Below are 14,400 nucleotides of genomic sequence, written 5' to 3' on the forward strand. Positions count from 1 at the left end.
TTGAAAAAATCACTTGACTTTTGGAACAATGTTTTTTTTACCTACTTTTAAGAATTGCTAAGGACCACATGACTTCTACTATGTCCTGATAAGTAAAACATAGAACTCAAAGAGGGTGTACTCCCTTTTTCACATGACTGTAAATCTCAGAAATTAATTAGACATGTATTTCTGATTCAGTTCTGACTTGCTAAACCATTCACAATTTAAGTTGTCATAATTATGTTCTCTTTTAGGGGAAATACTCTGACTTACATCAGTCCTTGTCTGTGATAAAATTATTGCAACTTAACCGGAATCACTCAATAGCAGCTCAACTATCAGGGGAGATAAATATTTCAATTTTTCTACATTTTTAATGCAATAATGTATAAAAGTTAAGCATTAAGCAAAACTCTTCAAACTTCCAATTTAGAGCTTTAAGACACTGTAAACTCCAGCTAATACTTTCTCAGTGGAAAATCTTTATAATATACATCTGAAAATTGAGAATTCTCACATAAAATGTTCTCTAAAATGAGATCTAGAGACACTGGTAATAGGATGATAGCCTATTGGTGTATGTATGTGTATATAGAGATGAAGACAAGAAAAAAACTCTAGTTATTTCAGCAATTTCATTCAGCATAGCAATAGCCACATTTCAAAACTTTGCTTATTTAGCATTTATGTAATTGTTACTTTAATAAAGCAAATATTTTTGCTTTTACGCATGCTTTCAGATTAATTTTATTTTTAAGTATTATGATATGTTTAAGATCTTTTATGATCTGCCTCTTTTATTCACTGAACTATTTTACCAAGACCCTTTTTGTTTTCTAACTTACCATTGTAAATTAGAAAAACAAAACAAAATAAAAATAGTTGACACTATTAGCAGCAATCCCCCTGCAATAAAACAAAAAATAAAAACAGCCCTGATTTTGATGGCACACTTAATATTTAAAATAAGCTTCAAAATTTGTTAACCCATTTCCAGGTCATTTTAGAAGGAAAAAACCTTCAAAGGAGCTTACAAAATAAAATCACAACTCAAAGGAATCTGAGAGGCATTTACTGCAGAATGAACTTGAACAAACAGTATCACTTTTATAAGACACTGTCTTCCAAATACTCTCCTCCCATCTTTTCTAAAGTTATGGATGACAAATCCACTAAGGTTTGAAGATTCAGTGAATGCTTAGTTTTGAAGATTACAGATTGGAGTTAGAGTGCTCCCACATACTATTTGCAACGGAATAACAGGGTAGGGCTGTGTCTACTTCCTGCTCAAAAATACTTCAGGGGCTCCTGGCTGATTACTGTGAGAAAAGGAGCTCTGAACTAAAATGGGCTCAAATAATATCTTGACTGGTAAAAGTTTACTAAGAGAGGCTCAGTTATTATTAAATTATATGTATTCCATCATCATGCTAAGGCTTGGAATATTGGAAAAATCAGATATACAGGTAGTCCTCAACTTACAACCACAATTGAGCCCAAAATTTGCTAAGTGATAAATTTTGCCCCATTTTATGACTTTTTCCACCACATTTGTTAAGTGAATCATTGCAGTTCAGCAACACGGCTGTTAAGTGAATCTGGTTTCCCCACTCACTTTGCTTGTCAAAGGTCACAAAAGGGGATCATATGACTTCAGGACACTGCAACCATCATAAATTTACATAAATGTAAATCACGTGATCACAGGGATGCTGCAACGGTTATAAGTGTGAAAATTGGTCATAAGTCACTTTTTTCAGTGCCGTTGTAACTTTGAATGGATACTTAATAAACCATTGTAAGTCAAGGACTACCTACAGTTACTTTTAAAGTGAGATCTTCCAAAACTGAATTCATAATGGCATAAAACATCAGGTCTACCATCTTCAGCTTCTTTGCCAGTGCCAAACCAGAATAAGCCAGCCGCCAAGGACACCTGGCCTGGGAGAAGAATGCAAAATGGCAATGCGAGGCACCAAGTATCAAAGCAGTTCCCAAAGCATCAAAACGGCATGCTATTGGACACAGATGAACTGGTCAAGGGGGGAGGGCCAGTGAACAGAGAAGAAGTGTAACCTTTTCACAGGAATACTCAGATCTAGCTTTCACTGCAACTACTTAACTTTAGTAAAATAACCTATCACTTCAACCAAATGGAGTTGAGGGTCTTTCTTTCCTAGAGACCTAAATTGGGGCAGGTCTGACACAAACAGACATAATTCACAGAGTGTGCTACTTCTATTAATATTAGCTAGATATAAATATACCTTTCCTTTGCTGTACAAGTTTAATATATTATCATCTCCTCCAATGGTATTTTCAAAGTAGCCATATGAGTTAGATTGGACTGAGATTATGGCCTAGACATCTAGTGAACTTAAGTCTTATAGACTTATAGTCTAACTATCTAATTCCTGTATCACACTAGCATCCATTCCAAAATATTTATCAGCTGAAAATTTGAACACATACTATATAGTTGTGCAATACAAAATGCATAAATTCAGCTAAGTTTTATATAAAAATCAAATTGGCTTTCTTTTAATTGAAGAACAGAACAGAACTCTGCTGGAATAGGATAACAATTGAAAAAAAATCCCATGACATGAGGCAGATATGTATTACATACCTCTTCGTCCTTGTACCAAGACAAACTCTCTGCAGTTAAGATGAACCAATATTCTTTGGAGCCCCCTTTCATGATGCTAATATTGTTGATGGTCAGCCAGCCTCGCCGGATAACCTGGAGGAAATCAAAAAGTGGGAGTTGAGAAGGGAGGAAAAAGAACAGATTACAGGCCAACTTCAAGAGCAAAAGAAGAAGGGAGTTGCTTGGAAAGATTTGATACAATATTTTAAAATTCTAGCCTAGCTGCAGCAGGACACAAACAGAAAAGACTAAAGCACCTCAGCTTACAGCACCATGGCCTTGGCAAATAATGGAAGTCCACTGATGATACCAGTCTTTAATCTTTCTTTGAGCTGTTAATCCACAGCAGCCTGGTTTGTGACAGTAAAACTTAAAACCAATGTTTAATAAGAAAGTAAAATAATCCCATAAGACTAAATTGGAAGCAAACATTTGAATTTATGAAAAACTGAATCTAGAGAAATTTTAATACTGGTGTCAACTACAAGAAATGCTAGGTCTCTGAAGTAGACTTTGATATATGACATGACCATAGCTCTGCAATAGGAAAGATCAGCTCATCTACAAGATACAGAATAACCTAGTTGGAGTATGTATGTATCCAGTTTGCAGCTTAAAAATCACTAATAAATATCTATTTTGCAACGAATAAACAGTGAGCAGGAGCTGGTTTCCTGCTTACAATCCATGATTCCAAAACTTTAGGAAACTTTCTTCAGTCTTCTAATAAATATTCAGTATGTGACTTGGACTGTTTTGGCACTAGTAACTGGTAAGACAATTTTGACTTGAATAAGGAAACAATTCTATCTAATCTTATAGACAATTCTCTCAAGAATAAGCAGTAGACAAAACATTGGCAGTGGAACTTCACAGTATGAAACAGAGGCAAGAGAATGTAAGATTATAGCTGAAATCAGCTATCACATAGCTTTACACAAAATCTCTGAAAAAAATGAAACAGTAGCCAGAATATATTGGCAACAATGATTTACCTTGCCTCTTCAAAAAAAAAGCTATTCATAATATACAAAGTAGCCATAGTCAGCAGCCACAACTCAGAACACAGAATATGCATCGATCATTCCTGTTTATAGTCCACTGATTCCAGAATGTCAATAAACTCTTCCCATCAAGGACTTCCAATAAATATTTAGCATGTGACTTATGCTAATTTGGCACTAGTAACTAGTAAGGTAAATTTATCTTAGCTAAGGAAGCAACTCTCTTGCTACACCAATCATACAGACGGTTCTTTCAAGAACAAGTTACAACTCTGAAGGATAATCTTCTGTTTCAGAAACCAACTAGACATTCTATTCTGAGTTCTTCCTTTTTAAATCAGGCAGGAAATCTCTCTTTATATTAATTATATTTTTATTTATCTGTACTTTTACTCAAGATGAAATTATTTTAATTTAATTATGTTTGGAGGTGCCTCAGAAGCTTATCTTTAAAGAAAAAGTGAACAGTAACTTACCAGTCTTCCCTACGATATATAACAGCAATTTATCAGCTACATAGACAAACATGTTCTAGGGATAATACTGTATGTCTTTAACTAGTATTCAGCAATTGTTGTTCCTTAATTAAGATGCTATGAAAAGCAACACAAAAATCCATTATTCCACAGTGCAAGAACAGCAACTATCCTATAGTATTGGTTTAGGCCAGAATTTGATTCCTGAACATCACATTTAAACAGGAATTTGAATATAAATTTTCAAAATCTGGATACAATGCATAAACTGAAAGTAATATTCAAGTTTCCACCCTATAATCTGCTTAGAAAATCTCATATTTCAGAAGGATTTTATATCCATCACAAAGATAGGGCGGTAAAAGAATAGAAAACAATGGGAAAGAATGGGAAAATCACTCAAGTTTGAGAAACTCTGAAAAATGAGATTATAAAAGCCCAGTCTAGCACATTACCACTGAAAAAGAAAAATAAGAGATCCCAGGAGAAATCAGCATGGTTGTGTAAAGAATTCTGATAAACTGAAAAACAAAAGGACAAATATAAAAAAGGAAAATAACTAAGGCAGAATACCAGCATATTTGAGCTGCAAAGAAGTCAGGAAACCTAAGGCTCAGAATGAACTAAGAGTTGCAACAAATGTCAAAAATAATTTTTAAGTTTCAAAATGTAAAAAAAAACTAATGGGAAAAGATGTCAAGGAGATGATGGGCAGCAATGAGAAAGCAGAATTGCTTAATTCATTCTTTGCATCTGTCTTTACAGAAAAGCAAAAAAAAATCTAGCTTATCAAAAGTGGTATCATAAAAGATAAATTAGGAATATATCAAAATAGGCAAGAAAATGGTAAGACACCTATCCATTCTAGATGAATTCAAATCAGCAGGATCAGATGGATTACATCCCAGAGTTCTGAATGAGCTAACAGACATGATCTCAGAATCACTGAAAGGTATCATTTGAAGATCTTGCAGCACCAGGGAACTACCAGAGGACTGGAAAAGGGCTGATGTGGTTCCCATCTTCAAAAAATTGATCCAGGAAACTACATTCCAATCAGTCTGACATCAATACCTGGGAAGATCCTGGAAAAGATGATCAAGCCACAGATCTGCAAATAGTAAGCAAAGCTATTACTGGTAGCCAATATGGGTTTGTCAAAAACAGATAATGCCAGACAAACGTATTGACTAAATTAGTGGACCAGTGAAATGCTGTGGACATAGTATACTTGGACTTCAGTAAGGCATTTGACAAAGTAGAGCACAATCTACTTCTTGGTAAGATAGAAAAATATGAAACAGACAGCATCATTTCCACTAGATGAATTCATGGATGGGTGACCAACTGCCCTCACTGAAACTACATCCAGATGGATGGAGGGAAAAAAGCAGTGGGGAACCTCAGTGTCTGGTTTTGGGCCCAGCTCTCTTCAACATCTTCATAAATGAACTAGCCTAATGGGTAGAAGGGCACTAATCAAATCTGCAGATGATACAAGCTGGGGGAACACCCAACACTTTAAAAGATAGGCTCAAGATTCAGAAAGATCTTGACAGACTTGAACTTTGGGCCCTATCCAACAAAATGCAGTTCAGTGGTAGAAAAGTAAGATTTTACATTTAGGCAAGAAAAACCAAATGCACGGGTATAAAATAGATATCTCAGTAGCAATAACTATGAGAGGAATCTAAATATGAATACTACTTAAATATAAGCCAACCGTGTACTGCAGCTGTCAAAAAAGCCAATGCAGTCCTAGGCTGCATCACCAGAGGAACGGTATCACGGTCACAAGAAGTGTCAGTACCACTTTATACTGCCTTGGTAAGACCACATTTCGAATACTATGTCCAGTTTTGGTCACCATGATAGAAAAAGATGTTGAGAAAGATGTTGAGAAAGAGAAGAACGAAAAAGATGATAAGGGAACAGAGGCTAAACATTGCAGGAACTGCATATGTCTAGTCTAAAGAAAGCAAAAGACTAAGGGCAACATGATAGCAGTCTTCCAATATTTGAGGGGCTGTCACAGATAAGGGAAGGCCAACCTATTCTCCAAAGAACCTGAGGATAAGACAAGAAGTGGATGGAAACTTATCAAGGAGATCTCCAAGATCTCTTCCAACTGTGTATATTCTGTAAGAATATAATATCCTCTTTTGAAGTTAGCCATTATATGTTTCCTTTTTAAAAAAAAATGCTGCCAAGCAGTTCTAAAGAATGAATGAGCCAATCAACATACAATAATGTTTATTCCAGGGTTTTTTAAAAAATAAAGCTCCTAATGTATAATAAGAATTACCCACTCCCCACCTCAAGTAATAATCATACATATTTAGCTTATGTATATTTAAACAAAATACAATTTCTTACAACTGGGCAAGAGAATCTAACTGAACTGCAAAATGGTCAAAAGCTAACTTTTTGCAGTGGCTAGGAGGCAGCTATAACAGCCAATAATCTTGAAAACATACAATTTTAGTCAGCTTCATTAAAGTATACAACTTCTCAAAATCCCCCAAAGCTTAGTTTTCATGCCTCTCATCATTCTACCTTCTGATTACTGTTAAAAAAAATGAGTCCTAATCAACTCTCCCTCCACCCAAACAAACAAAAATCCCAATACTCTTTCGACTAAATTATGCAAGACAAAGCTGGGCCCAATTTCAGATATCCAAATTTATGCTGACCATTCTTCTTGTTGCCGGTAATTTTAGAATAGGAAAAGAAAAAAGAAAGTCAAAGTTTAGTACAACTTAGCTTAAATACAGATATTTTTTCTACCAAATTAGCACAACCACACAGATTAGTAATGAGTTGGAAAGGAGCAATCTGTACTGAGGAATTTGTTCACATGTTTGAGTACAATCATGCCAAACCTAATGGCTATAGATGAATGTGTTAGGGTACAACAATTACAAATGTTATAGGCAAGAATTCTGAGTAACTATGGAAAGGCATCAAGAGTTAGGCACGGACTGTACTGAATCTTTATCTTCCCAGAGCTGCTCAGATTACTGCCAACATAAACTTCCAAGTAATTTACACAACTTTACAAATGCTCATATGCAAGGATGGTGCACTGGAGGGCATGGGCTGTTGCAAACTCAGTTTTAATTCAATTTGCTCAATAAAGCAATGAAAAAGTGCTGGGAATTCAAGACACTGAATAGAAAGCATATCTGTTTAAATGTTGTTGCTTTTTAAATTTAAAAAAGAATCGGAAACAGGAATCATTTACATTTTAAAATCTAATTGCAGTTTAAAAGAATGTAGCCAGAAAAACAGACTGAAGATAACGAAGAAGAGAAATGCTTATGTGTAAGAAGAAACAGATGCAGATCTTTGGGCAGCAAATTAGTGAGAACAGCCAAAGATGACAAATTTCAAGCAAACTATTTCTGCTATCAATCTGAGGGAGGAAAAAGGGACATTTGTCTTAATCACAAAATTTGCCTTCATTTATTAATCACAAAAGCTAGCCATATTTATAGATCCAGAAAACAGAAGGGATACAAATATCGGAAAAAATGGGTAGAAAGATCAAGAAAAGCCTCCTGACCCTTTCTCGTCATCAATATTACAACCAGACTTGTAAGAAGCTAGAGAAAGAGGTATAGAAGGATTTTTCATAGGTTCATACTTCTTCTGATATTCAAGAAGCCAGCCCATTATGTAATATCAAACAGCCCAGCCAGTCAGATTTCTACCTTCCTCTTATTGCAGCATAATCCACATTCTCACATCCAGCAAAAGAGTAGGAATTGCATTGGAATTGGAGTTGTTTTCCAAAGTTCTGATAAACTTTTTTGAAAAATTAAAATTGGACACATGTTTAAATACCATGAAAGGAGAAATGTGCACATAAGAGTAGAAATTAATCATCCTCAGAAAAAACCTACTTTCAGGTATGAGGAATTTTGACTGGACTTCCTGCTTTTAATTGGCAGCCCAAAGCAATTTCATACACATTCAATAGGCAATCCTCTATTGATGTGGATTCAGACACACCTCCAATTTCTTGTACCACACTCCTAAGACTTCATACTGTATTTAAAAATTACTGTTCTATGATTTGCACAATCACCTGTAGAATATCATGAAAATGGAAGTGTCAGAACTCTTAAGATTCTTCAAGTATAATACAATGGTTAGACTACCTGACAACCTGCCTAAACCTCCAGAGAAAACTGGCCAAAGGCAATCTTCTTATATACTTTATACTAGATTAGATTCTTTTCCAACAAATCTAAATGTAAAACTGGGAAGAGGGAAGTAAAATAGCACTTTGAAGAACAGATCTCCCATACCATAAATCTGAGCAGAATGAATGCATAAGCATTCAAAATGGATTAATTAGCCAAATGTATACTCCAAGATTGTATTACCTCATGACGTAAATATCTCTGCAAGAGCAACTATTGCAAAACAAAACAAGATAGGTGAAATGCTCTGTCCCTAGTATTAAAAGGATATTCCCTCAAAGTTTCTGGCATTTCCATTTTCTTATGAAGCCACCAAATAAGCCCACTTGATTTTTAGCTCTGAATCCACCATCTATAGTTTCTTCAGTGTCTTTTTAATTGAAAACACAATAACAGATTGCCTAATCAAAGCCAAGTCCACTCAGCCAAATTTTTTTGAAGTAGTGCACTTAAAGGAAGAGCACAGAGGAACACTGGTCTCACCAGACAAGGGAAAAGAATATAGAGGAATAATAGTGTGTACATACCTTTCTCTCAGAGATGAGAGGAAGCAATACCACCCAAAATGTTATGCAGAAAATGTTACACATCAGAATTGAAGCTTTTAGGTAAAAAAAAAAAAATAGCTACCATGCCAAATACAGTGATATTTTAAAGTCTGTGAATCATTTTGAACTGTCAATATTTTTGCATAAATATGATCTAAAATGCATTATTTGCACCAGTCCAAAAACTAATTAAAGAGGACCCAATTAAACAAATGAATCAAGACAGTATGCTTGTTAATTTATTTGTTGAGGAAAATGATCCAAACCTACATACTGTATATATTTTTTGCAAATAAATGTATGTGACCCTTTAGGATTAACAGAATAACAGAGTTGGGGGGATATTGGAGGTCTTCCAGTCCAACCCCCTGCTCAATCAGGAAACCCTATACCATTTCAGACAATGGTTGTCCAATCTCTTCTTAAAAACCTTCAGTGTTGGAGCACCCATAACTTCTGGAAGCAAATCTTTCCACTGATTAATTATTCTGTCAGGAAATTTCTCCTTAATTCTAATTTGGTTCTCTCCTTAATTAGTTTCCCTCCATTGCTTCTTATCCTTCCTTTGGAGAATAAGTTGACTTGTTCTTTGTGACAGCCCCTTAGATATTAGAATACTGTTATCATGTTGCTGGACTAGACATAGCTAATTCCTGCAACCGTTCATTCCCTCTATTAATGCAGCCTAGGACTGTTTTGGGGTTTTTTGGCAGCTGCTGGCTCATATTCAAGTGATCGTCCACTAGGATCCAAGTTCCCTCTCACAGTTACTACTGTTGAGCCTGTTACCACCTACTCTATATTGGTTTTTCTAGCGTAATGTAAAATCTTACTTTTCACTACATCAAATTTTATTTGTTAGGTAGGGCACAGTGTTCAAATCTGTCAAGATCCTTCTGTATCTTGAGCCTATCTTCTGGAGTATTGGCTATTCCTGCCAGTTTGGTGTTGTCTGCAAATCTGATTAGTTCCCCTTCTATCTCCTCATCCAAGTTATTGATGAAGATATTGAAGAGTACTAGGACTAAGACAGAGCCTTGGGGTACCTTATTGCATACTTCCCTCCATGTAGATGCAGTTCCATTAAGAATTATATGTTGGGTGCAGTTGGTCAGCCAGTTTGTCAGGATCCCTCAAATAGATTTGCCTACTGTATATTGCTATGCCTATGTATTCATTTTCGGGGCCTGCCATTCTGTTGGGAGGAGGGCTTGTTGGTTGGGGGATGTATTTGCTTTGCTCTGCTTTATTCTCTCTCTGTGTGATAGGAATGTGGTATGAAAACATCTTTCTTATCTCCAGATGACGGAATCTGAGACGGAACCTGGGATGTTGGGAAACGAAACCAAGAGAGACCTTGAGACCAATGCTAAATCACTAGGTTCTCAAAACAACCTAGTACCTATGGATTGGCTGAATTTCAAACAGACAGTTTGACACTGGAGTGAGGAGACCTGAATAGGCTTTTTGATGTAACCTTTCATGTGTGAATCCTTCAGACCTTGCTTTGCCTTCCTGCTATCACTAACTCTCAATAAAACTTCCTTTTGAAACAATGTCTATTTCAGGAGTTCTGCTTTCTTAGATCTATGCTTAAGGCAGGTCTTTACATAAAGCAAGGTCTGCAGTAGTACCCAACCCAGAGAGACATCTGCCCTACCATGGGGGGCCGCGCACGATATGTCTTCGCATGGCAGCGAAATGGGAGAAGCTGGAACTGAGGATTGGAGTGAGTCATCTACCCAGATCTGCCCTGAGGAAGGCACCTCCAGGTGATTGGAAGAAGCGGCTGCCCTGGAAGACTCCATGAAGCCAAGATGGTTGTTCGGTGTTGGAAAGAAAGACTGTGAAGGAAGAACCCAAAGGGTAACTTTTACCTGGGGAGGTGGAAAGAAGGCTCGGAAGAAAAAGATGGAGCTGCTTACTGATGACAAAGAAATGGACAGTCATACCCAATAGAGGGAATCCTGAAGCGATCCATGCAATACATGGTGGAGGCTTTTGAGGACCTAAAGGCTAAATCCCTGGGGTGCCCAGAAAAAGAGGAAGAACTGACTGAGGAAGTCGAGGGCGGAGGAGAACTGTGACTACCAAGACGCTGGGGGGGATGGGCTCAACGGAGAGGATGTCCGATCCTCCAGCAATGCAGCGGTGAGCAGTTCCACAGAGAGCCAGGACCCCCACAAGCACCCAGAGAAAGAACTTCCTCAGAAGAGCCAAAACTGATTCTTCTGGGGATGAAGCTTGACAGCGATCCCCAACAGCTGGGGTGCTTCCTGGCTCATGTTCTCACGTACGTGCAAGTGTTTCCAGGACGGGCTAAATGATGACCTGTACACGGATCACCGGTGCGCTTATATGACTGGTGCATCTTAGCCAAAGAAGTGGAGATTGACCAGACCAGTACCGTTCCAGGAAACCCAGGAAGCAAATCCAACCCGAGAGAAGAGGAGAAGCAAGTAAACCCTCCATAAGCCAGCCACGGTCAACCACCTGCTTCAGGTATGGCAAGGAAGGCCATCATGCTGCAGCAAAGCTCCAGCCAAGAAGCCAGACCGGTTGAGATCTAATTGAGGTAGGTCCTTACAAATCCATCTGGTTGTGATGCTGTCTAACTCTTATTTTTCTATCTTATCAAGTAGTAGGTTGTGGCCAACTTTATCAAATGCTTTACTGATGTCCAAGTAAGTTATATCCACAGCATTTCGCTGCTCCACTAATTTTGTCTCTTTGTCAAGGAATGAAATAAGATTTATCTGGCATGATCTGTTTTTGACAAATCTATGTTGGCTTCTGCTTATGACTTTGCCTCTAGGTGTTTGCATATTTGTTGTTTATCTTTTCCAGAATCTTTCCAGGTATTGATGTTAGACTGATAGGTCTGTAGTTTCCTGGATCCATTTTTTTCCTTTTTTGTAGATGGGAACTACAACAGCCCTTTTCCAGTCCTCTGGTAGCTCTCTGGTGCTCCAGGATTTTTGAAAAGTATGCTTCAGTGGTTCTAAGATCTCATCAGTCAATCCCTTCAGAACTTTGGGATGTAATCCATCTGGTCCTAATGATTTGAACTCGTCTAGAGTGGATAGGTGTTCTCTTACTATTTTTTTTCCTTATTTTGACTTGAATTCCTAATTTGTACTTTATAGCATTTTTTGATAGATTGGTCTGTTTTTTCCTTTTGTGTAAAGACAGATGCAAAAAAACGAGTTAAGTAGTTCTGCTTTCAACCTGCTGCTTGTCACCTTCTTTCCTTTTTCTCCTGTTAATGGACCAATCACTTCCTTGACTTTTTTTCTTGTTTTTACATGTTGAAAGAAGATTTTTTTGTTGTTATTTTTGACTTTTATAGTAAGCCTTAGTTCATTTTGGGACTTAGCTTTCATGACTTCATCTTTGCAGATTCGGGCTATTTGCTAATATTCTGCCTTAGTTATGTGCCCCTCTTTCCACTTTTTATACTTTTCCTTTCTGTCTTTCAATTTATCAGAGAGTTTTTGTGCAGCCATGCTGGTTTCTTTTGACATCTCTTATTTTTCTTCCTCATTGGACTTGTGCTAGACTGGGCTTTTATAATTGCACTTTTCAAAGTTTCCCAAGCTTCTTGGGTTGTTTTCCCCTTGAGAATTCTCATCCAAGGAATCCTTCTCAAGTTCTAAGTTTATTGAAATCAGTTCAACATTTCATCTCTGTTAGTGAGAATTAAGTCCAGTATGGCAGACCCTCTGGTTCCCTTCTCTACCTTTTGGGAGAAAAGGTTCATCTATTTCTTCTGTTTGGTTGGGTGGTCTGTAGTATACTGTATAGCAATGTCATTCCCCCCCCCCCTTTATACTGACTCAAATGCATTCAAGATGATTTATCAGGTCACTGGAAGGGGAAATTAGAGTCAGATATTTCAATCAATGGAATAATAATCAGGTGTGGGTGTGGGAGGTCCTGCCTTATTTAAAGAACAGCATTCTGGGTATTATCTGATTTTCACCATATACTGTAGGTATGTGAGAATACATCATGTAACAGAAAAGATTTCTGTGGATCTCTATAAAAGTTGTTTATGCTCACCAGGCTGGAAAATGTTCAAACTATTGCCAAAGAGTTTTGACTCCGCCAGTCTACAGTATGCAATTTAACATCCATGTTACCCTCCCCAGGAGTGGCTGACCAATCAAGATCACCAAAAGCAAAACATTTATGTTTTTGAAGGCCTTAAAGAAGTCCAGGTTACTTTTAAATAACTAAAGGCCTCTTTTGTACCAGAGAATGTCAGTGTTCAAGAGACCTGTGTTGGGAGAACACTGAACTACCATGGTATCAAGCTGCAAAGCCTGCAGAGAGGAGAGGGGAAATTTTATTCTTTTAATTATCTGTTTCTTGCCATAGCTTTAGCTTTACTTCAAACTTGCCAGATTGTTTTTTTGCCTAATAAAGTTAACATTGGAGTTCATCATGCTCTCATTGTCAGAAAAATTTTCCTTCTAGGTTGTATCTCTCTTGGACAAATTTTCAGCCATTACTTCTTGTCCTGCCCTCTGGTGCCCCCTAGAGAATAAGACAACCCCTTCTTCTTTGTGATAGCCCATCAAGTATTGGAAGACAGTTATCATGTTCCCTCTAATCCAGACATGTCAAACTTGCGACATCACGTGACATTGCACGACGTAGCGGAACTTTTTCCCCATTGCCCACAATGGGGTGGGCACGGTTTCCTCATGACACGTCTGGCCTGTGGGCCGGCAGTTTGATACCCCTGCTCTAATTCTTCTCTTTGAAAGCTAGACATATCTAGCTCTCTCAACCGTTTGTCATATTATTTAGTCTTCTTTATTATCTTTGCTGCTCTTCTCTGTACACTTTCCAGGGTTTTAATATCTTTTTTGTATTGAGGTGATCAAAATTAGACATAGTATTTAAAGCGTGATTTTACCAAAAGTGGTACTAACAATTCATGGGACCATGATAATACCCCCTGTTGACACACCCTAGGACTGCACTGGCTTTTTTTTTGGCAGCTGCAGCACATTGCTGGTTCATATTTACGTGGTTGTCCCTCTCATAACTACCATTGTTGAGCCACCTATTCTATACCTATGCATTTGCTTTTTCTTGCCTAAATGTAAAACCTTAGTTTTCTCACCACTAAATTGCATTTTGTTGGTTAGGGCTCAGTGTTCAAGCCTATCAAGATCCTTCAGGATCTTGAGCTTTTCTTCTAAATTGCTGGTTGTTCTCCCAGCTTGGTGTCATCTGCAAATTTGATGAGTTACCATTCTATCCACTCATCTAGATAATTTGTAAAGAGTACTGGGCCTAAGACAATGTGGGATAGACAGTACTACCACTAGATGGATTCACAGTTTGCTGACCGACTGCACTCATAAATAGTCCCCAATGGAACAACATTTACATGGAAGGAAGCATGCATTGGGGTACCTTAAGGTCCAGTTTTGCTAAATTTATTTGCCACCTATCTCACCATGGGGCTACTCTACATAGCTTACAACAATAAAAAGAAATGAAAAGAATGTAAACAAA

At 37.4% G+C, this 14,400-nt stretch overlaps 1 protein-coding gene across 17 annotated transcripts in view; it reads right to left on the reverse strand.

The window, feature by feature from the left end:
• The window catches only part of DNM2 (dynamin 2), a 190,766-nt gene that overhangs the window by 39,299 nt on the left and 137,067 nt on the right, over positions 1-14,400 (reverse strand). For all 17 annotated transcript variants that reach the window (XM_039368678.1, XM_039368693.1, XM_039368692.1 and 14 more), the window contains one exon: positions 2,612-2,725. In XM_039368678.1, the coding sequence (XP_039224612.1) occupies positions 2,612-2,725 (114 nt within the window). The remainder of the gene's footprint in view (positions 1-2,611; positions 2,726-14,400) is intronic.

Source organism: Crotalus tigris, unplaced genomic scaffold (assembly GCF_016545835.1).
Source record: "Crotalus tigris isolate CLP2741 ecotype Arizona unplaced genomic scaffold, ASM1654583v1 scf7180000020899.430614, whole genome shotgun sequence".
Lineage (NCBI taxonomy): Eukaryota > Metazoa > Chordata > Lepidosauria > Squamata > Viperidae > Crotalus > Crotalus tigris.